The sequence below is a fragment of the Chiloscyllium plagiosum genome, unplaced genomic scaffold (assembly GCF_037043375.1).
Source record: "Chiloscyllium plagiosum isolate Xiang-an unplaced genomic scaffold, Cpla_swu_hap1 HiC_scaffold_13, whole genome shotgun sequence".
Classification (NCBI taxonomy): Eukaryota; Metazoa; Chordata; class Chondrichthyes; order Orectolobiformes; family Hemiscylliidae; genus Chiloscyllium; species Chiloscyllium plagiosum.
Genome location: NW_028270151.1, coordinates 85,820,146 through 85,845,573, shown reverse-complemented (window position 1 = coordinate 85,845,573; position 25,428 = coordinate 85,820,146). Strand labels below are relative to the sequence as shown.

General features: G+C 40.4%; 1 protein-coding gene across 2 annotated transcripts in view; it reads left to right on the top strand.

Moving 5' to 3' along the window:
- hdlbpa (high density lipoprotein binding protein a) overlaps positions 1–25,428 on the top strand; it is a 70,881-nt gene that overhangs the window by 12,019 nt on the left and 33,434 nt on the right. For both annotated transcript variants that reach the window (XM_043701739.2, XM_043701738.2), the window contains exons 2-15: positions 2,757–2,832; positions 7,149–7,261; positions 8,316–8,470; positions 9,135–9,350; positions 9,937–10,143; positions 10,559–10,774; positions 11,488–11,694; positions 15,385–15,492; positions 17,739–17,843; positions 19,325–19,403; positions 21,144–21,283; positions 24,018–24,122; positions 24,303–24,416; positions 25,320–25,406. In XM_043701739.2, coding sequence (XP_043557674.1) covers positions 7,186–7,261; positions 8,316–8,470; positions 9,135–9,350; positions 9,937–10,143; positions 10,559–10,774; positions 11,488–11,694; positions 15,385–15,492; positions 17,739–17,843; positions 19,325–19,403; positions 21,144–21,283; positions 24,018–24,122; positions 24,303–24,416; positions 25,320–25,406 — 1,815 coding nt within the window. In that variant the 5' untranslated portion in view covers positions 2,757–2,832; positions 7,149–7,185. The remainder of the gene's footprint in view (positions 1–2,756; positions 2,833–7,148; positions 7,262–8,315; positions 8,471–9,134; positions 9,351–9,936; positions 10,144–10,558; positions 10,775–11,487; positions 11,695–15,384; positions 15,493–17,738; positions 17,844–19,324; positions 19,404–21,143; positions 21,284–24,017; positions 24,123–24,302; positions 24,417–25,319; positions 25,407–25,428) is intronic.

The window sequence follows — 25,428 nt, the reverse complement described above, 5'->3', positions numbered from 1 at the left end:
CTCTGCAATGTGTCAGATAAATTACTAGCTTGATACTTTTTTTTTATACATTCTTTTGAAGGGCAAAAGTTGGTTAGAGCTTCAGGAGAACGATTGTTTTCTAAGTAGCAAATAATTGCTGCAACAATACACAAGCCTGACTTCTAAAGCAGAGCAAGGATTCAATCTATATTATGTAAATTTGGTGCACATATAAATGCACTAACTCAAACTTATTTCTAGTATCTTCTACTGTCCCACTAAGCTTGTTAATTATGGTACTATATTCCTAAAAAATGTAAATGCTGCTGGCACAATCTGTGAAATCCCAGGATTAATCAGGTGACCTCTCAACTGATGTTTTGAACAGGTCATTGTGACAAGATGTTGAATAGTTAACTGCAAACCCACAGCTACGTGCTTTCAGTGGATTAATCTTGTTTCTGCATCTTTCCGAGTGAGTGTTGGTGCTGACCGAGTCACTGGCCTGCTGCAGTGAGTAACTCACTGCTGCCAACCTCCAGCATTAATCTCCTGTTTTTCTTGCATGTTGCACAATTTGCATCAGGGATTTAGGATCAGTTATTTTCTAAGACAATAAAGGTAATTTTAACTGGGAAAAGCACTGTCTGATGAAAGATTTATTAATACATAATGTGTACTAAGGTTATGAATGAGACTGGCAAAACTGTTTTAACAGCTGCCTGAGAAAATCCAGGGTCTTCAGTTTTGCTGACTATATTGAACATTCTCCAAAATGGTAAACCTTAGAACTTAACCAGGAACTAAGTTTTTTTTTTTCTGTGAAGGCTTTGGTAGGCTGTCTCTGAAAGATATTAGTAAAACAAACTACCGTAGCAGTTTGGGTTGTGTGGGTCTGAAGTATGTCAGTTTAACTTTTTGATAAGAGACTGTGAGTGAATGTTGCATCAAACGGATGAATAGCAACACTTTTGGAGTATCTGAAATAAATGGAAACTATCACTGAATAGAAAAGCCGAATGAGCTATGAAGTGCTATGTTGTGAATCAGTAGATGGTTCAAGAAGTTGTAGTGATGTTAATGGCTGCCTGTTCACCCTTTTTGGACCCTTTTTAGCACTTTTTCAGATGTGAGTATCTGACTGTATAACTTCAGTGTGTTGAGTTTTCAAATGGGCAAGCTTGACTTTTTGAACCCTTTTTGTTCCCATGACCTGGATTTATACAAAAATAAAAGATTTAATCAGTGTATAGTTGGACTTTGAGTTGACAACTTTTAGGTTACTTATTAGTATCATGTCCTATATAACTAGCCTTTGGGAGTGGACCCTGGAGTTAACCTGAGAGCATGCCCTCTAATTTGCCACTGATGACATGGAAGCATTCACAAAAACGGACGATTGCTATCTTCTGCTTTTTTGCCTTGTCGATACATTTTAACAGAAACTGATTCCCTAGTTCTGGAGCATTGCTGGATTGGGAGTCTATCAAACAATTGGGAGCTAGGTCTTCCTTTAGGTAAGAGCAAGTAATAACCTGAAGTTGCAGCTGAGTTCAGTCCATGAGCTGGGTTCATATCCCTGAGTGTCAAGTGTCCTTGCTACAACAGTACGTGATAGTGTTATCATGCCTTCAGGTGCAGCATTGAAGTGCAAAAGTGTTCTGTAAGTGGATCAAAGATATGCCATGAGGATTCTTAGATGATTTGTCAGATACCAATATCTGTATACCTGATGTGCATATGACCCTTGCATGTGGAGCATGCCTTGAGGTCCCTTTTTAAGAGCAAGCAGTGTGCTGAAGTCATCTAGTACTTGCTGTGGTTTCCATTATCAAAAAAAATCTTGCTGCTTGTTTTTTTTTGTGCATGGTGTAAATGGGAAAGAATTGCAGTTAAGGTCATTAATGACAAAATTCCACTTTAATAGGCAACTGGCCACTGGTTGGCAGGAATCTCAACTCAGCGCCTAGGACTTAAAGGTGCAGCAATCTGTTCCTGCTGTTGAAATAAGCTTTGCAGGTCCTCTTGTTCTATTGTCTCATTTCCTGCCATAGCCTGTGGTTCCAGACCCTGAAATGTTAAATCAAGTCTTGCATAAGTTAAAGAACCACCCCAACAGATGTAAACTTTAAATGCTAATAAGTTAAAGCCGCATGTGTTTCTAAAGCTTGACTATTTCAGGGTTTTTAATGTTTCCAGGACAGGCAGTCCCCAGGTTGCAAATGGGTTCTGTTTTGAGTCTGTTCACAAGTCTGGACACATCGTAGGGCAATACAGTACAAGAAATATTCGCAAGTCTGATTCTAAAACTGTTACCCTGTTTTGGGGGGGGGGGGGGGGGGGGATGCATTCATAAGTATGAGCGTCTGTAAGTCTGACTTTGAAATTTGGAATGGTGAATTAGTTGTGGCATTATGCATGTAGGTGTGTTTCTGGAGACATGTATGCTATTGGCTAGATTTAAATGTTTTCTCCCTTTGATTTTGTAGGCTAGTCATTAAATGTGTGGTTCTTTGCTGTACTGTAGTGTCATGGCATTAGAATATGGTTTCTAGCATAACTGCAAGTAGTTGCAGTATGTGAAACTTATAATGGAACAGGAAGTACTGTGGCCTTGGTAAATAAAATTAATTTGCATGGAGGCAAAGTTGAGATTTTTAAAGTTGCGCTCCGGTTATGGTGGCTTGGTCCCTTCGGAAGAGGTGTGTTTTTTCTTTGCTTCTATTTTAATTGCACTGGTTGTCAGAAACTGCTGTTTTAATGAGTCCCTCTTTCCTAATTTTGATATCTTACAGATCAAAAAGCTGGCAGGCTGACGTGGGCAGGAATCCATTTATAGGACGGACTTTCCGGCAACTGACCATTTAGCTGGTGAGTCTTGGGTTACTTTTTCCTTCATTGATTTTGTTTTCCATGTAACAGTAATAGCACTTCACAAGGTGACTTTTTTAAAAAAAAAAATAAAACCCTTAGAGCAATTGTAACAGACACGATCGAAATACATTTCTTCCTACTTTGCATCTTTCTGAACACATTGTCCTGCATCCCAAAGTTGTTTTTCCTCCTGCTTAGTTGAATTTGACACTCCTCCCATAAGTTAAACCTTTTTATCCTTAGGCCTTCAACAGATGAACTTGCCTTTTTTTTTTTCCCCCTCTGGCTTTCATTTCTTCTATAATCCACAGGCTTTATGGACCTTCACCAATGTTCCCTAACTTGTTTAATGGCAATACATCATTTTTAAATACCCTTTGGTCCAAATCGCAAGTACCTTGTGTAAATGAACACCCTTGGCTGTTTTAACCTCTAATGTTGTGATGCCACCTTCTGTGTGTGTGTGAATTACCTTCCTTTTGTCTATTCTGTCAGTTTTTTTTTCTACTTTATGCTGGTGAATAAATGAAAATTGACCCATTGACTTGAAAGGTGTCAAGAAATTGGGCTTTTTTATATAAAAAAAAAGGATTCATGGGACAAAGTTACAAAATTTGTTGAATAAAAATTACCCTTGCAAATATTTTTTCGGCAGCAGCATTGTATACTTGAAGCTAACTGTTATCCAGCTCTCCAGCTACTGCATTTCTCAAGTAAACTGACACTTCTTTCCAATTTTTAAAAAAACTTAAATAACTGTCACCTTTTTCAGTATTCAGACAGCACATTTTTGAAAATCACACAACTGTAGGTTGCCCAATTGCAGAAGTTTTTGTTTTAAATTGACCCAGTTTTTCAAAAACTTTTTGATATTTCCTCATTAAAGCAAAATAATCAGTAAATCATAGAATCTTTATAGTGTGGAAACAAGTCATTTGGCCTATTGATCCACACCAACCATTAGCAGAGCATCCTACCCAGACCCACACCTCTACCCTATCCCTGTATCTCTCATGGCTAATCCATCTCACCTGAACAATGGCCAATCCACATAACTTGAGCACCTAGAGGTACACCCCCCCCCCCCCCCCCCACAGGCATTGGGAAACGTGCAGACTTCACACAGCCTGAGGATGGAATTAAACCCTGGTCCCAATTGAGTTCTGGCTCTGTTACTCAGCAGTGTGAACCACCATGCTGCCCAAGTGAAAATGTTAACTTTATTTTCTCTTAATAGCCAGACTGAAGGTTGTGGTGGCAGTCTGGTCTTCAGTTGTGGTGTTTCTTTGAAACCTTACAGTGCTGGAGAAGTGGCATTTTTGATTTTCACCAGCAGTTTTTTTTTTTTCCTTGTTTTTGTATTCCCTTTGCTGAAAAGCAAAAATTGTGCTTTTGTGAATACCTTACAATGAAAGACAGATTAATTGGTGGGAGAGCAAGATCGTTCCCCCAATGGTTGATCTGCCAAGTAGATTTGGTTGTTACCTCAGTGGATTTTCTTCAAACCAGGATGTTACTTCGGAACAGGTTTGTTGCCCTGGTTATGCGTTCAGCTATGTTACAGTTCTTGATCAGTCATTGTTTGTTTTATTGTTAAGCAATCCATCAATGGTTGGATATTTTCAGGAATTGAGATTTTTTTTTTGTCCTCCACATCTTTTGTGTTTTGACTTTTTCATCAATCTAGTCAGCAGACTTGGTCTCTACCATAAAACCATTTTCTGTGAGTTAATCCATCAGAGGGCAGTAACAATCTTAAGTTTTCATGCTTCCTCTTTGTCTGCAGATGACACGTTTCTTTTTCATTTGATGGATATTATGACTAACCACATTATACAGCCACTACCAGTTGCCGCCTTATGTTTCAAGGTCCCTGCTGCGCTCATGTATTTACTTAGCTCCACTGACTGGCAGTCTCCGTGTAAAAGTTGTCTTTTTTTTGGTAACTTAGGCTGTGTGCAGTAAGTTAGGGGAGGATGGGTGTAGAGTGAGGGAGCAGCCTTGTCTAGGAAAAAGGAGAAGCATAGCTGCATGTGGGAAGGTGGCATGGAAGGTGGCTTCGCGTGTATGGGAGGAGACTAGTTGCTCTCAAGGAAAGTTTTTTTTTGTATGGCGGGGTTGGCTGACTGCAGGCAGAGGCTGTGTATGGGGATTGTGCATGAGTAGAGAAGAGGCAACAAAGGGCAGAGAGAGCAGCTTTGGTCCTGTTTAACAAAGGAATGTTCAGCTAGCTACAGACTTGTAAATTTGACTTCACTGAGGCAATGAATTCATCAGTTGTGTTCTTGGCAATTTGTCAGGCGATTATCCTTTTATCGCATTGACCGATTTGGTTAATATCTCCCACATGTTTGTCGTCTTTTTCAGCTCTGACGTTGAAGTCCCCAGGTTGGATCCATCTAGGGTCTTCCTGAGGCTGGTGTAAAATTCATTGTTCAACTAGTCTGTAGCTTCTGGTTTGGAGTGTACTGAAAACTGCAGGACACTGGTTCTGGGCAAGAGTGAGCTCAAAGTCATGTTGCCTTTGCTTATCCTGCAAGGAGCAAGTCTCTGAGCTGGCCAACTGATTTGCTTCTTAACAGCAAAGCCAACTCCATCCTTCTGATTTGCTTTTGCAGAAGAAACTTGTAACTTCCACTTTTTAAATTATTTCTTGTGCTGCTTACCAGGTCTCGCTTAGGGTCGCAGTATCAAGATCCCCAGCAATGGCAGCAGTGTGCCATTCCAGTCAGCTGTAATTTCAGTATTCCAGGCTCTGAAGTGTAATTTTGCGGGATGGAAGATGCCTGTATGTGAATCATTTTAACATGGTTAAAAGTCACACAACACCTGGTTATAGTCCAACTGTTTTAATTGGAAGCACTAGCTTTCGGAATGGTGAGACTTTTTTAACTTCGTACACCCCAGTCTAACACCAGCATCTCCAAATCATGACTGACTATTTTAACATGGCCTGACAGTTGCACAGCACATGACAACATAGAAGCTTGACAGAACAAGGCCTTGGTCCAAGGGCAAGAAAGTCCAAGATGATTGGAGGACCAGGCGTCACTGAGAAGGTATTGATGGGTGTATCGCTATGTTGCACAGGCAGCATTAATTTTCAGAATTATTTTGCAACTTGTGCTCAAAGTTTATGCACACAGCAGGACAGCAGACTTTGCTGCTGAGTTACAGCATTGCCTTTTAGTCACTTGAGAAAGAGGGTGTTAAAAAAAAATCAGAAGCTGAACCCAGCATTGAGTTCATGACCTATAGAGCAATACTGATATCCATCCTCCATATGACTCAAATGAATTATGTACAGCAGATTCCTCTACTCAGGAGAAGTACCACCATTGCCATCTCTGCAAGGTGCTGTAAATCCATTAATCTAATAAACACTCACCTGAGAGTTCTTTTATTGAGCCAATAACCCCAGCATTGACCAAGCTTGATCAGCGCTGCTGGGTTGGCCATCTCATCTGCGTGCCTAAAATGAGCCTCCCAAAATAAATGTTCTACTCCAAGCTTTGACAGGGCAAGTGAACAACAAAGACAAAGGAAATGCTTCAGAAACATCTTCAAGGCCTCTTTCAAGAATGCGACAATTATCCTTTTTCTTTCTGGATCAAATTATCATCGCTATTGGTTTGGACACTAGATCTCCACTTGTTTCAGATGAAATGTTTTGTTTGTCATTGACTATGTTTGTAACAAAGAATGCCAGTTTTGCCCAGTCTTGAGGAACCACATTCCACTGATTTGTTTTATTTTCAACAGACTAAGCAAAATAAGTCACAATAGAATTTAAAGCATGGAAGCAGGCCACTTGGCCCAACCTGATCAGTGACTTTTATGCTCTGCTCGAGTTTCCAACAGCCTTTTCTTAAAATTGCCCTGGTTTGGGCTCTTACTGGATCTAAATGTGTTTTCTTTCATTTCTTGCCTTTTATGAGATCTCTTTTATAATTTTTAAAGCTTTGAGGTCACCCTTCCACTTGCTTCCAAGAAAAGAATGTTGCTGATTCAAGTCCTCTGTTAATAGTTACACCTTTTGGCTTTGGCAGCTGTGTGCCTTTTTGGTTTTGCTTTTACCCCTTCCCCAGTTCCTGTATGTTATAATGCTTTAACGTTGGAAGATCAGAATACAGCAAGTGTGATTGAAACAAAAGCTGTGTGTAATTTTCAAATTTCTGGAGGAATCTATGTAAGATGTAGTCCAACCCAATGCTTTACACATTTTGATTCTTCAGTAGTCTGCATTTAATGATTTGTGTTCTAATGGTGAAATGTGACAAAGGTATCTATATTATGCCATGTTTGTCTGTCAGTGGCATACCCGGACCTCGTGTACGTGGGATATCGACAATGAGCTCCGTAGCTGTACTGACACCTGAAAGCTTTGCCGAGCACAGGAGTGGCCTCAATGAACAGCAAGCAAAAGGTCAGTGAACAGTTCTGCAACATACATCCAAAACAGTAAGAGCTGCTAGCGCTGCACTACTTTCTCTCCAAGTCCTCCTTTTGAGGCTGTGTGCTCTTGTCTTAAATCACTGATTAATTCGATGAATTTGTTTACAGCATGTTGAGAGTTCCAATCCCAAGGCTGTTTGTCACTTGGGTTTCTTGCCCAGGAGTTTGACACACTTTGCATCTCAAGGGAGAGCACTTTAAGACAGTGCATTAGACTAGCTTTTCAGTTCTAAATTGTTAATTGATTTTGTTTTACTGTTACCTGTTATTGTTTCAAGGGGATGTCCAGCCTTGACTGTTCCAGATTCTGTCCCCTCAAGCTCCAGTGCAGTGTTAACGGTTATGTTTCTTCTACTTTCCCCACCTCCCACTCCCCAAAAGTTATGGGATGTGGTATGGTGATCTCATGCTCTCGTAATATGCAGGTATTCTGTTTATATTTTCTTATGCTTACAATAAATAGTAACTCCATTATTGCATCTCACATGCAGACTGAGCGATGTTTCTCATCTTGTTGTAACACTGTCTCCCAGATACTCTTTTATATTCTCCTCCACCACCACCAGAGTCAGATAAAGATCTGCTGGCTTGGAGCTTATTTCACTGGCTCCAGGTAATGCACAACCTAGTGATTTGAAGATGTGGATTGTGGATACCATTGGTGGCAGACAAATTGCTTCATGGGTTCTGGAATTGGGAGTAGGCTGACATGATGTCAACAGTTGAGACTAGATTCCCCTTTTTTGCCCACCTCATTCCCTCCACTTTGCTTCATAGTTCATGTTTGTAAGTGTTGTGCACTTTTGAAGGTTCAAGGCTTATGGAGACAAACCTGTCACATAGTTTTGGCTTAAAAATGTATCCCGTCAAGCATTACTTTCTCAACAAATAACCACAGCTGTAGATAGTGAAGTCCTGTTGCAATTCTCTCTTCCCTGCCAATTGCTTACTATATTTGTCACTCTTCTGATGTTGACAACTGTGCTAATGACTCCGGCCAAAACAATTTCTTGTTCTTCCTACAGCAAGTGTTGGTTCTGAAGATGAGACCGATCTGGTACCAACTTATAAGGAAGCGTTTCCTCCTCTCCCTGAAAAAGCTACTCCTGGAGAGACGACAACAGAACCGTCTGGAGCATGGACCAAAATCCGACCACTTAAATCTTCTCTCATCACCCAGGTATGACTTGTTGAATAAACCCCTTTTTTTTTTAAATCAAAGCCCACACTTGAGTGAGGGTAGAGAGTACTGATGAATTCTTAATTCTGGGAGCAGCTTTGTAAGTACAACTTTTGCTTCTGAGACCAGGGTTCAAATTTAGCTCACAGCAAAACATTTTAAAACCTTTCAAATTTTTTAAAAACAAACCTTAAATGTGTCTTTTTCAATTCTGCAAATGTTTCTCAGATTTGCCGTTTAGATATACTAAGGACATTATAATTGAAGAAAATACTGGAGATGAACAGCTGGTCAGTTGATTTTGAGGAGAAAAAGAAACTGGCAAATTAAGTTTCTGGTACAAAAACCTGAGCAATACAATTAGAAAAACTTGGCATGACCACAAAACAACCTCTGTTACCCGAACAGGATGTTCAAGTCCTGATGCTTGGGTAAACTAATCAGAACGTTTGATTATCCAAACACAATATTCCCTGCATGTGTTGTTTGGATAATCTAGGTTGCCCTGTTTGGTTTCAAAAACAGAAATGCACAGAGGAATCTCTTTTTTAATCGATTGTGTAGTCTTTCTGTTAAATAATGGACAGGAAACTGTAAAAGAGACCAATGGTGTGTAAATAGCAAAGGAATTGAGATAAAGCGAACTTCTCTCTCCTCTTACCAGGTTTTTCATGTACCATTAGAAGAGCGCAAGTACAAAGAAATAACCCAGTTTGGCGAAGGAGATCAAGCTAAGATCTGTCTGGATATCATGCAGAAGACTGGTGCGCACATTGAACTCTCATTGGCTAAGGACCAAGGGCTTTCCATCATGGTTTCTGGCAAGCTTGAGGCTGTCATGAAAGCGAGGAAGGAGATTGTTGCTAAGCTGCAGACTCAGGTAATCAGTGGTGGACAGACGAGGTATCCAAAATTTTAACATGCTTGCCTCAATACATGAAATGGTTAAAGTGCTAGATTGATTACAAATATATGGTGAGAATATATTATGCAAGTCAAAAAAATTGATTAGTCACTAGGATCTCATGAATAAGCTTGGATAACTGAAGTGCAGTTGTGGGGCTAGAGATCTGATTTTTCGTGCTCCATATAGAACCTCAAGTGGGCATGCTTTCTCGTACTATAGAAGGAGCCTTGCATTCTCTAAGGTGTACCTTCATAGTTGGAGGTGAGATTCTCTTACGTGCTATTGGTAAAGGGGAAATAATCAATTTTTTGTTTAAAATTCCTGTTTTGTTTTTGCTATCTGTTAGCATAGTCTCAACAATTCATGTTATTTTGCATGAAAATAGCTTTGTATTCTGATCTTTAACTCCAATTTTATTTAACTTTAACTTTTGGTTGGTGGTAGTGTTTGTGATACCTCTGAAATCTTGTCATGGTTGATAGCATGTTTATTTCCTGAGGTGTGGCCTGTATTTATGCTTAGTGCTAAACCGTTATGTTTGTTTGCCTAATGGTCCTAGGCTTCAGCAACAGTAGCCATCCCCAAAGAACACCACCGATTTGTGATTGGAAAGAGTGGAGAGAAACTGCAGGAGTTGGAATTGAAAACCGCGACTAAGATCCAGATTCCTCGGCCTGAAGATCCCAGCAACCAGATCAAAATAACTGGCACTAAAGAAGGCATTGAAAAAGCACGGCATGAAATCTTGCTGATATCTGCTGAACAGGTATGCACTTAATGATTTAAGGTAGCCGGAGCTTTTCCAGCATCATTTGTTTCTGACCGCATCCACCGTTCTTTGAGTTTTTATTAAATACACATCCCAAGCTTACACTGTCATATAACGTACCCCTGTGCTTCTTGATTTTAGCCAAGCTGCACCCGTTTTATTAAAGGCTTCTCAACAACCTCTTGACTTCCTCTCCTCTGGAAAGTTGATATTTTGAAGCTAAGTGTACAACTCGCGTAGTGAAGCCAGATACCGGGTGGATCATCTGGTAAAATGGCACAGAATAAAAGCAGCAGTGATGCAACAAATGAGATTAGGTTTACACAAAAGACTGACTTCGTGCTTGGTAATGCTGTTTTAAAGGCAGGAAAGCTTTAAGTTTGAATCAAAATGTTCTCCCTCTTTGTCACAGGACAAACGTGCAGTTGAGAGGATCAATATTGAGAAAGTCTATCACCCATTCATTGCTGGCCCCTTCAACAAGACTGCTGGGGAGATGATGCAGGAGACGGGAACCCGGATTAATATCCCGCCTCCAAGTGTCTTGAAGAATGAGATTGTTATCACCGGTGAGAAAGAACAAGTTGCACAGGCTGTCTCGCGCATCAAGAGGATCTATGAAGATAAGGTAAAGGGCAAATAAAAACAATACCTTTTCACTATATATGTTCATTTCAAACCTGATTGGCATTTGCCACTGATAGATACACAAAGGATGTGACTATTTGGTATAGACTGTAACTCATTGCAGTGTGTTAGCAGCACAACAGTGCAATATGAAGTTTATACTTGTGATTCCATGAACTTCTGCACCTATTTATGATGAATCATGGAGGAAAGTTTGTATTAGTGGAGGGATAATTACCTGGAGTCTGCTATTTTCCTCAAAGAACAGCTGAAGTGGAGATGAAATTAAACTGGTATGAAGATTGGAGTCAAATATTAATTGAGAATCTACTTGTTAAACTTGTGTGGGGTTACGGTCAAACACTTTGGAATTATCATTCAGGCTGATGACACCACTTTAATCAACCTGAAATGTTGATCTTCCTCCTTTGACCACAGATGTTACCTTCTTTGTAGAATGTTCAGTTTTCTTATGTAGTTGAACCCAAGTGCCAAAACAGATGTAGTCATGTCATTGAATAATGATCCAAAAAGAAAATTTTATAATCCTTCTTAACTTTCCCTCTTTTCCTGTCTGGTTCTGGTGCCACCTCAACTAAAATTGGATAAGTTGGCCCACTGTAGAGATGAAACCTAGATTTTCCTGTACCACACCAGTCTTGTACTTACAGGGCAACCTTTAAACTAATTAGTTTTTAAATCTTTTGCATCTAGAAAAAGAAAACCACAACGATCGCAGTAGAGGTGAAGAAATCCCAACACAAGTATGTTATTGGACCCAAAGGCAACTCACTGCAGGAGATTTTGGAACGGACTGGAGTCTCTGTCGAAATCCCACCCTCGGATAGCAATTCTGAAACTGTCATCCTTCGTGGTGAGCCTGACAAACTGGGGCAGGCTTTGACTGAAGTCTATGCTAAAGTAGGTTATATCATTGCCTGATTATTGCAATTGTAGATTTAAATTATGCACAGATTATGAATTTTATTCTGGTGATGCATTTTGCCTGACTTGGATAACTTCTTCTGTGTTCTAATTGCTTTCTGTAAATGCTCTGACTGTTGTGCTTTTATTGGAGTTGATTCTCACCACCCAATACCTGTTTGTATAATGCGTTACCTGGAGATGGTAACAGTAGCATCTTTTTTTTTTGATCTGGATTGCCTTCGTGCCAGTCACTCTTGCTTTCAGGGATTTAACCCTGTCTCTTCAAAGGCAGAGCACGCTTAAGTTGGAACGTAAATGTCGAACTGCCTTGTGCCTTAGCTGGCCAGCATGTGGAACAAAAGTGCAAATCCACTTGTTCTGATAATACAATTTGTAAGATTTAAAATAACATTTTACCTCACTTTATAAGGTGGTCTTGCTTGACTCTAAGCTGTTTCATGCTGTACTCTGCATAATTCCTTCAAAGAGCTATGATCTCAGTAATAACATTTTTAATATTTATTCTATGTACTACCCTCCACCCTCTGGGAGCATTATCTGGAATCCCAAAACAGCACTTGTATTCTCCTTGATGCCCAGCTGTCTATTTGTTCTCAGGAGTTGTCCCAAGGGATGGTATATTAACTGTGATGCTGCAATGCAAGTAGATTGGTGTGTGTAGGGAGAGGGGTTTGGTGTTGGGGTATGGAGACCTGATCACGGACAATCTCCATGTTTCTGCTATCTTTCTCTGTTCCTTCTTTTACTTCATCTTGCTCCTAAAATGATTGCTGGCCTGTTTACTTGCTCAGTGTATGTATTCCTTGTTGTTGTACGTCAGTTTACGTTTTACCCACCCAAGGACTTTAGTACCTAATTCAAGCTTTACTCTGTTTGGTAACTCTAATAATACCCCCCTTTTCTGGATCAGAAACAAAAATTTACACGTAGCAAGTGAATCTGGATCAGAAATTAGCAGAAAAAAGGACAAGCAATGACCAGTTGACCTATCCAAACATTAATGCAGACTGTACTGTCAACTCCTTCCTGCCTTCTAAGGTGCTAATGCAAGTTCCAAAAATATGTAGTAACTGATGATGATCAGCACCAACCCATTAACCCTCAGTTGTTCTGCTCCCTGTCAAAGTCTTTATGAATGTACATCCCCATATCTGCTGGTAACATATATTTCAGATGGCACAAGGTTGTTTTTTTTTTAAATTAGTTCTCTTATCCTGTGCTGGTGCCCATTAAGTAGCATATCCACCTGACTGAATTTTTTTTTTTGAACATTTTAACAGTGACCATAATCCTCTTAAAATGAATTCACCATGTTCCAGATGTGTGCTTGGCATTCCCAGTGTTCTTATTTTTAGAGAAAATAAAAATTCATATTTTGGGTGGAGCTGAAGCCATGATGAAGGTTTACACTCTGTTGTGGTTCTGTTCACCGAGCTGGAAGTTTTTGTTGCAAACGTTTCGTCCCCTGGCTAGGCGACATCATCAGTGCTTGGGAGCCTCCTGCTAAGTGCTGCTTTGATGTTTCCTCCGGTGTTTATAGTGGTCTGTCCCTGCCGCTTCCGGTTGTCAGTTTCAGCTGTCCGCTGTAGTGGTTGGTATATTGGGTCCAGGTCGATGTGTTTGTTGATGGAGTTTGTGGATGAATGCCATGCCTCTAGGAATTCCCTGGCTGTTCTGTCTGGCTTGCCCTATGATAGTAGTGTTGTTCCAGTCGAATTCATGTTGCTTGTTGTCTGTGTGTGTGGCTACTAAGGATAGCTGGTCCTTTCGTTTCGTGGCTAGTTGATGTTCATGTATGCGGATTGTTAGCTGTCTTCCTGTTTGTCCTATATAGTGTTTAGTGCAGTCCTTGCATGGTATTTTGTACACCTACATTAGTTTTGCTCATGTTGGGTATCGGGTCCTTCGTTCTGGTGAGTTGTTGTCTGAGCGTGGCTGTTGGTTTGTGAGCTGTTATGAGTCCTAGGGGTCGCAGTAGTCTGGCTGTCAGTTCCGAGATGTTCCTGATGTATGGTAGTCCTTTTGGTTGTGGTATGTCCTCGTTCCGTGGTCTTTCTCTTAGGCATCTGTTGATGAAGTTGCGCGGGTATCCGTTTTTGGCGAATACCTTGTATAGGTGTTCCTCCTCTTCTTTTTGCAGCCCTCGTGTACTGCAGTGTGTTGTGGCCCTTTTGAATAGTGTCCTGATGCAGCTTTGTTTGTGTGTGTTGGGGTGGTTACTTTCATAGTTTAGGACTTGGTCTGTGTGTGTGGCTTTCCTGTATACTCTTGTAGTGAATTCTCCGTCTGGTGTTCTCTGTACCATCACGTCTAGGAATGGGAGTTGGCTATCCTTTTCTTCTTCTCTCGTGAATCGGATTCCTGTGAGTGTGGCGTTGATCCGGTGTGTTTTTTCTATTTCCGTGTTTTTAATGATTACAAACGTGTCATCGACATGTCTGACCCAGAGTTTGGGTTGAATTTGTGGTAGGACTGTTTGTTCTAACCTTTGCATAACTGCCTCTGCTATGAGTCCCGAGATTGGTGATCCCATGGGTGTTCCGTTGATTTGTTCGTATATCTGGTTGTTGAATGTGAAGTGTGTTGTGAGGCACAAGTCCAGTAGTTTAAGTATGCAGTCTTTGTTGATAGGTTCAGCGTCCTGTTTTCTGTTCTGTATGTCCAGTAGGTTGGCTATTGTTTCTCTGGCTAGGGTTTTGTCAATCGAAGTGAACAGTGCCGTCACGTCGAATGATATCATGGTTTCTTCTTTGTCTATGTGTATATTTCTGATGTCCAAGAATTCCTGTGTTGATTGTATAGAGTGTTTGGATCCGCTGACCAGGTGTTTCAGTTTCTGTTGTAGTTCTTTGGCCAGTTTGTATGATGGTGTCCCTGGTAGTGATACTATGGGTCTGAGTGGGATGTCTGGTTTGTGTACTTTAGGTAATCCATAGAATCCAAACGTTTGCAACAAAAACTTCCAGCTCGGCGAACAGAACCACAACAACGAGCACCCGAGCTACAAATCTTCGCACAAACTTTGTTTACACTCTAATTTAAATCTTATTTTTTCAAGGAAATTGAAATTCCCTTGCCTTCCAGAACTTGAGGTTTGTTTTTTGTTTAAGTCCAGACTAAAAAAATTTGTTTGTACTTCTGTAAGTTGTATGTATTTCTGTTCTCACCTTGAAAAGGGAGACATTGTCAAAGCTTCTCATCTTGCACTCATCAGAATAAATACAAGATTTGCCATTTTCAAATCACAATTTATAGAACAGAAGTTGTTTTTTTTTCTCTACAGCCATCCATTGACTTTCCAACCAGCCAGCACTTTTTTTTCTCCTGTGATTTATTGATTTAATTTTGGTTTTTTTTTGAAACGCATTTTCGTATTTGTCCTGATGCAACATGAAACTTCGACAGTGAATCTTTCTTTGCATCAGTACTTGAATCTGTACTATAGAGTGACAGTTTGTTTAACTTGTATAAAACTACATAATTGAGTGCTAGTGGGGTTTTTTTGTAGTGAATAGTGGTACCACAAAATGCAAACTGCTCTTTTATATGCCAGAATAGCAAATGATACAATACTACTTGAGTAACTTTTCAAGACCATACATTGTTTTATTGAGATGGTTAACCATTACTTTTTTTTTTCTCCCTATCTCACCCATTTTCAAGGCTAATAGCTTTACAGTCGCAAGTGTCAACGCTCCATCCTGGCTCCATCGCTTCATCATCGGGAAGAAAGGGCAGAACTTGAGTCGCATAACACAGCAAATGCCAAAGGTACGAGAAGCTCTGCTTCACTATTTTGTAGATTTTACAAGAATGTGGCCAATTTGGCTTAAATGTTTGAGCCCTTAACTGTGTTTAGGTATCTCTTTGGATCTATTCCTCCTTTGGCTGTGTCCTGTAACAGAGGGGGTCATTGTTTTGGCCCTTAGCTTCTACTCTGCAGTGGGGAGTAGGGATTGGTGCTGGGTTGACTGCTGTTGGTCATTTATATAAATGATTTGAATAAGCAAGTAGGAAGCATGGTGAACAGGTTTGCCAATGAAACCAAAATAGTGCTGAGTGGACAGTGAAGAAGGTTGAGGTCAACAGGTCCTTGATCAGCTGGCTCAGTGAGCTGAGGAGCAGCAGATGGAGTTTAATTTAAGTAAATGCAAATTATTGTATCCTTGGCAAGGCAAACCAAGGTAGGACTTGCACAGTTAATGATAGGGCCCTGGGACTTGATATTGAGCAGAGAAACCCAGGTGTTCAGATACACATTTTCTTGAAAGTGATGTCATTGGTAGCCAGGGTGCTGAAGAAGACATTTGGCATGCATGTCTTCATTGGTTAGAGCATTGAGTGTAGGAATTGGGATGTCATGTACAATTGCAAAAGGACATTGGTAAGGCCACTTAAGGCCTACAGTTCTGGTTGCCTTCCTTTACAAAGGTGGTTATTAAATTGGAAAAAGGTGCAGAAAAGACTTAGATGGATGTTATCAGACTGGAGGGTATGCGTCATAAGGAGAAGCTTGATAGGCTGAGACTTTTTGCCCTGAAGCATAGGCGGTTGATGGGTGACCTCGGAAGTTTTTAAAAGACATTTGGACATTTATATGGATAGGGAAGGTTTAGAGGGATATAGGCCAAATGCAGGCAAATGGGACTAGTTCAGTCTATGAAACCTCAGAGTTGGACTGCAGGATCTATTTCTGGGCTGTATTCTGACTCTAGTTAATGTCCTGTCATAACCAGCCTCCCTCATACTGAGGAGGCTTGGTGTTCTGTTCTTTGTGTAGCTGTGGGATCATGTTCAAATAACTGAAATTGACGAAGCAAAACTAGCCTCTTGTTTCAGCCATCACAGTCCAAGTTTGAGGTGGCAATAGAATCCCAAAACACTGTTCTTGCAAGAGCCCCTTTTTATATACAGCTCTTATATATGTTAAAATCTCATGACAATGGCATTAGTTTTTTTAATCTATAGTACACAAAGGAATGAAGGGTTTCTGTCCTGGGAGACCAAGATAGGTTAAAGCATGCTGGTTGCTACATCTGATGGAATCTGTCTGGCCTGCTTGCATAATTAGGAAGTGTTAGCCTGTTTGCCTTTTAAGTCCGTAAATATTAAAAATGCTAGGCCTATATGCTTTAAGTAACTTTAAAATTTTTAAGAATAAATAATGTTAAACTAATTAACTGGGTTTTGAATTTACTATTTGCTGGTATGAGTTTCCTTCGTTCATCCAATTTCATGCAAGCGCTGCTTTGTTTCTTTAAAGTATAATGGCTCAGTTAAAAGGTATCTAACATTTACTTTGTAACTAGTGAATCTATTCTCGTCCAGGACAAGGTTGCTAAGGGCTAATTTAATATAATGTTTCGTGGAGACTTGATGGGGATGATATTGGTCTGTATGTAGAGGTAAACACTGCTTGTAGCAGGGCTGACAAGGTGTGGGCATACAGTGATTTGGTTTAAAAGGGTTGGTTTTAAATTTTGGATACTACAGAACTGCTGTTTTATAAATGAAACAATGTTCTAATAAATAATGGATTAGTGAAAGATTATGAATGAATGGGAGCCTGGTATTAATTTTATATAGCAAGCTGTGACTGAGTTGGTCTATAAAACTATCTTTATCTCATAACACAACACAATACCTCTGCAAATGGGACCAGTTCAGTTTAGGAGATGTGCCTCACATGGGTGAGTTGAATTGAAGGGTGTGTTTCCATGTTGTATGATTCTGACTTTCGTTGATGTCCCATCCTAACCCCCACTCCCATGCTGAAGAAGCTTTGTTCTGTTCCGTATGTAGTGAAGGTTATTGTTCTGCCATGGTTTCTGAAATGTTTGTTATCTTTTGATAATTAGTCTCTGCCCTGCTGCAATCAATGACTTCTCTTGCATTCAGTTGTCTAATCACCTGGGTTTCCTATCTGGTATATGACTTGCAATGCAACTTTCTTTAGTGCAACTTTCTCTGGGGCTGAAATGTTTTTTTTGTGTATTTTGTTTTCATTCTTGATGCAGGTATACATTGAATTCACTGATGGTGAGGATAAGATTTGTCTGGAAGGCCCAACCAAGGAGGTGAAACAAGTTCAGGAACAAATTGAAAGCGTTGTGCAGGATTTGGTGAGTGTTGGAGCAGTGAAATTTACTGACTTGCATAAGAGCAGGATTTTGGTATATATTGGTTGCTGATTTTATACTTGGGTTTATAAGACAAACCAATTTTATGGCTGTATTTCTAAGTTTCATCTAAATGATGAACAAAAAGCTACTATTACAGATTATCATCAGACTAGCAAAAATTATTTTGCTGTAAAGTATTCCACGTCACACCTGTACTTTTAAATAGGTCTGCTGAGCAGCCTTATATCTTAGTCTTATTTGAGTGAAATGAGTTTGAATTCGCAGATTCAATCCATAATTCACAACAGAAATGTGTAATGTTATTGTCAAGATATATGAATGATACCTGGAACTACAGGATGGGGCAGGATTAGTGATCTGAAATTGGTGCTTAGAAATGCAAATTAATTATGCTTGCAGATTTATGATCATGGGCCACAACTCTGACGTACTGTAGAATTTTAACTTAATTTGAAACTGTAATGTTAAATTTTTTTTTTAGTTAAAAATCTCAACACCAGGCTGGTCAGGTGACAACCACCTGAAGGAACAGCACTCCGAAAGCCAGTACTTCTAAATAAACCTGTTGGACTATAACCTCGTTATGTTTTTAACTTTGTACACCCCAGTCCAAAACTGGCACCTGCAAATCATAGAACATATATTTTTTTAATAGTGATACAAAAAAAATTGGCAGTGGATGTAAATTAAGTGGCTATCTGGAGAGGGTGGTGCACATTGTCACACTTTTAAAAATAGAAAGATCGTTCAGAGACTGCCCAAAAAGTAACATAGAAAAACAACATTTAGTTTTTTTATATAAAATGCATGTTGCATTACTAATTTGGGGAGACTGAGTAATAAACTGACTCTTTTTGTTTTAACTCAAGAAAGCATGGTTACTTGTAAAACCATAAGTTTGTTTGCACCAAGAATGGGAACCATCTTGAAACTTTAACATTTTTGTTGCTACCAAGTGAGGGGTTGAGTGCACAGAGAACCAGTTCATTCCCCACCGCCCCCCTCCTAAACCCCAGGAGCTTCCCAATTGTGAGTATTACATCGAGAACTGTAACAAAGTGGGGAAACTCCCTGAAGAGTCTGTGCATAACAAAGTACATGGCAGTCCCATCAATATATGATATGGGGGATAAAAGTTAATATTTTAGGCTAAAGGTATTCCTGGCTGAGAGTGTACCCTGACAAAGATGGACAAACCTACGTTCTCCCTTCTAATGCTGTCAGCCAGCTTTGTTTGTCCAACACTCGTTTTTGTGTTTCCTGTTATTTCTACTTTGTTTTATGGTGTATTTTTGTTTCACACTAAAGAATATTTTTGGTTTGGCCAAGTTCTAGATTTTTTTAAATGGCACATAATTTCTTCTGGGATTTAGCACAGGATAGACTCTTGGTATGGTGCAGAATAGATGGTTTGCAAGTTGTGTTGAAGTATAATTGTTTTGTTAATATTTCAATTACAGGTGAATCGTATGGATTACACTGAATTAACAGTTGATCCCAAGTTTCACCGTCACCTTATTGGGAAGAATGGAACAAATAGTAAGTGTTGATATGTATGTATACCAAGATATGATTGGACCTTGCACAACCCTTTTTGGATAGTTCAAAGAAGTAGATGGTCACTACTGTAGGAGGCAGGTTGGCTGACTTGTTGTAATGAAGCAGAGATAAATATGTGGCTACCATAGTCGCTATTCACTTCTCATGTGACATCTGCTTGTGATGCACCAAAGTTCCACAGTACTCTTATGCTAATCTTCCTGTACTGAGGGCTGAAATCTTTGGATCATGAGCTGAGAGATAGCAATGGATTCCCTTGGAGCTTCACTGAGTGTTGACTGCTTTTTGGGCCCTTTTAAATAACTGTCAGTATTTATAAGTGGGTGTAACCTAACTAGGAGAAAGTGAGAAATGGAGATCAGTCAAGAAGGTTGTTGCTGGAAAAGCACAGCAGGTCAGGCAGCATCAGAGGAGCAGGAGAATTGACGTTTCGGGCATAGCCCTTCATCAGGATTGTAACCTAACTGGCTGATCCCTGAGGCCTGATTTGTTGTCTTGCAAAATTCAGTGGAAAAGTGGATGGTGTGAACTTTTTAAACACCACGACCACGTTCCGACCCCCTTGCCTCAGCTGTCACTGGTCTTCTCTTGCTTCTCTTTCCTCCCAGCACCACCCACCATTGTTCTCATGGACCAGGTGACTTGTCGTCACCAATCTAAGGGCACTCTTGCATTTGGATAATTGATTATTCAGTTAGGTTTCCTCTGGGGCTCAGTTTCTGTGACGTCTGCTCCCCGTTCAGGAGACTATGCAAAGGCACGCTGTGCCTGAGCCCCCAACCACCATCCGGCCCCCATGTTTTCCCCATCCATCCCAGGGTAGCGGACTGTACATCAGCAATAAGACTGCTGCTGCCTTTGTGGGGTAAGTCACCAAATATCACAGACATTCACCTCTGTCCTGTACAGGACAATATTGGAGAGATTATCTGGGGAAAGGGGTTCAACCCTGTGTAGAACTCCATGGAAAGTGTGTTGAGAGAGACAGGACTGTCCAGGAGTATTCTCTGCAGCATTTCAGTGAGCAGAGGTTGTTCTTAATCATTGTACCCTTGACAAAAGAGGAGAAAGTGAGGTCTGCAGATGCTGGAGATCCGAGCTGAAAATGTGTTGCTGGAACAGCGCAGCAGGTCAGGCAGCATCCAGGGAACAGGAGAATCGACGTTTCGGGCATAAGCCTGAAGAAGGTCTTATGCCCGAAACGTCGATTCTCCTGTTCCCTGGATGCTGCCTGACCTGCGCTGTTCCAGCAACACATTTTCAGCCTTAAAAGATACAATCAGGGTTGAAACAGCTCTTTGACGTAATGTTTCTCTTGGGATCGTTATCTCTTTTGGATAATCTGATATTCAGATAATCGAAGTTCCTCTGTACTATCTGCTTTGTTAATTTGCAATAGAATGGGGATAAAATGCAGACTTGACGTGGCACACTAGATAAACATGAACTTGACACATGGAAGTGGTTTTAAGAACTTGCATTGTGAACCAGAAGAATCTGATTGCAAATCCCAGTAGTACCTCTCTTCCACCTAAAAGCTGGGTCCAGTTAAAGGGGAATATTGCATCAAAGTTATTGACTCTAACAAGAAATCGATTTTATATTTGTTACAGCACTGAGATTTATCATAACCCGAGTTTCTGGGATCAAAATTTTAATATTATCCGAGCAAATGTTGGAACAGCTTTTTATTTTTTTTAAAAATTCTTCTCTTCCAAGTAAATCGTATCAAGGATCAGTACAAAGTCTTAGTTCGCATCCCTCCTGATAACGAGAAGAGTAATCTAATTCGGATTGAAGGAGACCCTCAGGGAGTTCAAGATGCCAAGAAAGAATTGTTGGAACTTGCATCCAGAATGGTGAGCAGAGGACATGGGTGTTATTAAAATGGAGAAATTTTCTAATCAACCTGTTCAGTGATGTACTACCCATCTTGGGAACAGATAGGGCCTCTAAGGTAGGAGCTGCACTGCAGGAACCCTTTGCTGTTAAAAGGAAGTATACTGCTTCAGTCCCTTTGATGGCTGCAAGTTGTAATCTGTGTCTGACAGCAATACTGAATGGTTTTGTTTTCCATACAGGGATAGTTATATACACTGTGCTTACAGTTATGGAATGTCTCCTTCTTTGGCTTGGTGTCATTTAGGCTTTGATCATATTCCTGTGAAAAACAGTTTTGCCTGTGTGAAAGGTGTCGCATAAACTGAGATTTATTGGTTTAAACCTAATCCTCCCCTTTGCAAGCATTAAAGAGTTGCTTAGTAAGTGGGGCTGAAACCATGGGTGGTTTCTTGGTCACTAGTGCCAAGTTGTTGAAGCCAATTAACATCTCTATTTCTGACTTGACTAAAATCTGCTGACTCCATGTAGACTGTGCATTTAAATTCTAAGTTTTTAGTTTGGTATAATTTAACATCACGTTCTTCCATTGGGTTAGTCTTTCCAATTAATTCAGTGCTTGTTTATGAGCTGAGTTGAGTATGTTTGCTATATGAGAACTTACTGTTTGTTTGAAAGTAGCTTGCTGACCTTTTTATGATCAGTACAGTGTTCCTTTTGGGGAAGAGAACTCTTCTTGATGCCTGGCTCAGAATGTTGCCATTCCGTGCTCCCATGTCAATGTAATCACAGACACACTGCAACATTCCGGAAAGATGAACCAAATATCCCACGTTGCCAACTTTTGTATTATGTTTTATATCCTACTATAACTGGATAAGTCAGACCACATGCATTTTAAAAGGCATGGAATGATTATGGATAATCAATATAGTTTTTGTGTGCGAAATCCTGTCTCCCAAACTTGATTGAGTCCTTTGAAGAGGTAACAAAGAGGATTGATGAAGGCAGAGTGGCGGACGTGATCTATATGGACTTCAGTAAAACGTTTTGACAAGGTTCCCCATGGGAGATGGTTAGCAAGGCTAGATCCCATGGAATACAGAGAATTAGTCACTTGGATATAGAACTTGCTTGAAGGTAGAAGACTGGGTAATAGTTTGGGGGGGGGGGAGGGGGGGTTGCTTTTCAAACTGGAGGCTTGTGACCAGCAATGTGCCACGACGTTTGCTACTGTGTCCACTGATTTTTGTCATTTTAATACAAATTGTTTTGGATGTGAGCATAAGAAGTATAGTTACTAAGTTTGCAGATGACACCAAAATTGGAGGTGTAGTGGATAGCAAAGAAGGTTTCAATGGGAGTTTGACCAGATGGGCCAATGGGCTGAAGAGTGGCAGATGGAGTTTAATTTAGATAAGTACGAGGTGCTGCAATTTGAAAAGGTAAAGAGCAGGACTTGTACACTTCATGGTAAGGTCATGGGAAGTGTTACTGAACAAAGAGACCTTGGAGTGCAGGTTCATAGCTCCTTGAAAGTGGAGTCGCAGGTAGATAGGATAGTGAAGAAGGTGTTTGGTATGCTTTCCTTTATTGGCCAGAGTATTGAGTATAGGAGTTGGGAGATCATATTGCAGCTGTATAAGACATAGGTTAGGCTACTTTTGCAATAGTGTGCAATTCTGGCCTCCGTTACATTTAAGGATGTTGTGAAACTTGAAAGGGCTTAGCAAAGAGTTGCAAGGATGTTGCTAGAGTTGGAGGATTTGACTTGTAGGAGAGGCCGAATAGGCTGGAGCTATTTTCCCTGCAGATTGGTGACCTTTTATAGAGGTGACACTCATCCCCAGATTCAATCAATAAGCACATCGACCTGGACCCAATATACCGACCACTGCAACGGACAGCTGGAACTGACAACCAGAAGCGGCAGATTCAAACTACTACAAATGCCGGAGGAAAGATCACCGAAGCGCTTCACAAGATGCTCCCAAGCACTGAGGATGTCATCTAGACGGGATGAAACGTCTGCAACACAAATTCCCAGCTCGGCGAACAGAACCACAACAATGAGCACCCAAGCTACAAATCTTATCACAAACTTTGAACTTTATAGAGGTTTCTAAAACCGAGGGGCATGAATAAGGTAAATAGACACCGGTCTTTTTTTTTCCTGGGGTGGAAGAGTCCAGAGCTCGAGGGCATAGACTTGGGATGAGTGGGAGAAGATATAAAAGGGATCTAAAGGGCAACTTTTTCTCTGGCAGCTTATTCAATTCAGAGGGTGGTATGTGTAATTTGTGGAGGCTGGTAGAATTACAACATTTAACAGACACCTGGATGGGAACATGCAGAAGAGTGGTTTAGAGGGATATGGACAAAATGCTGGAAATTGCGACTGGATTATTTTAGATATGTTTGGCAAGGACAAGTTGGACTAAGCTTCTGTTTCTGTGGTGTACATTTCTGACTGTTGGAAAGTTGATTCTGCTTTGTGCAGTTCATGTATTTCAATATAAGGCTGCTGCTATACTGCCTTCTGTTCTAGAATTGTCATGTCTGGAGATTCTTTTCTTCCACCCAGTGGGATACCAAGTGTATAATCCATGTTATGACTTCAGCAAGCTCAACACGACCTGTATTAAAGCTAAGACCTTCCTAGTGCTACAATATCACATGATTAAGAGAACAGCTGAGGGCATTGAATTTCATTTGATTGTCCTCCCTGATTTTTAAAAACCATCTGATTCACAGGAAAATGAACGCTCCAAGGATTTGATAATTGAGCATCGTTTTCATCGTACAATCATTGGCCAGAAGGGAGAGAAAGTTAAGGAAATCCGTGACAAATTCCCTGAGGTAACCAGTGCAAGGAGTTGAGTTTTATCACCTTCATTTTTCTTTAATTTTGTTTGGATTCCTATTGTATTAACTCTGTGTGTGTCTCTCTCTCTCTCTCTCTCTCTCTCTCTCTCTCTCTCTCTCTCTCTCTCTCTCTCTCTCTCTCTCTCTCTCTCTCTCTCTCTCGCCACAATTTAGGTGGTTATTAATTTCCCAGATCCAAGTCAAAAGAGTGACATAGTGCAGCTCCGTGGCCCCAAAAATGAGGTAGAAAAATGTGCAAAGTTCCTGCAGAAAATCGTTGCCGAATTGGTAAGTGATTTTTGACATTCAGGAAAGTATCTGGAAAGGCGGTTCAGCAGAGTAAGAGTAGAACAAATAGTCTTTGTCATACAGAAGCAAACATAAAGAAAGGTCTGCATAGTTTTTAGCTGTTAAGCCTGGCTGGTGTATATAGCACCACTTGTACCATGACCCAATAGCAACAATGTGTTTTTGCAATTGAGTGTCACTGTCATGACCAGCATTTACTGACCCCTCCCTAACTGTCCTTAAGAATCTGTAATGGTGAGTCACTGTGTTGAACTGATGCATTCTGTCTGATGTTATTGGTACAGCCACAATGCTATTAATGAGGAAATTCCAGGACTTCGCGATCATGGGTCGAAGGCAAAGTGTTTAAAGTCTTTGTGACATCTTGCCAGCACATTCAATGTGTGAATGCTGGATCCACAGGTCTTGTAGGAAAACAAATAAATGCTCCTGAGCAAATACAGACCCAAAAAGCTGCAGATGCTGGAATCCAAAATACAGGCAGGAGGCTGAAAGAACACAGTAAGCCAGATGGTATCAGGAGGTGGAGGTCCGTGTTTCAGGTGTAACCCTTCTTTAGGATCCTGAAAAAGTGTTAGACCTGAAATGTCATCTTCTCCACGACCTGATGCTGCTTGGTTTGAGTTCTTCCAGCCTCCTGACCATCTGTCCTGAGCATGTACTGACCTGATTTTGATTAATTAACGGTTGCAATATAATGAGAAACTTGCTGCATGGTAGAAGATGGTGTTCTCAGATACTATCTGGGCTCTCAAACATTCATTTATTTTAGGAGGGCAAGTGCACAAGTTGGAATGTATATATTATTCATGTCAATGTATTAGATGTATGTGTGGTCATTTCACTGATGTTGCCACTAAATACCATGATCTTCAAATTTAGGTGGAGAATAGCTATTCCGTCTCTGTGCCCATCTTCAAACAGTTTCACAAAAATATCATTGGAAAAGGAGGAGCAAATATCAAGAAGGTACGTGTACATAGTGTGTGGT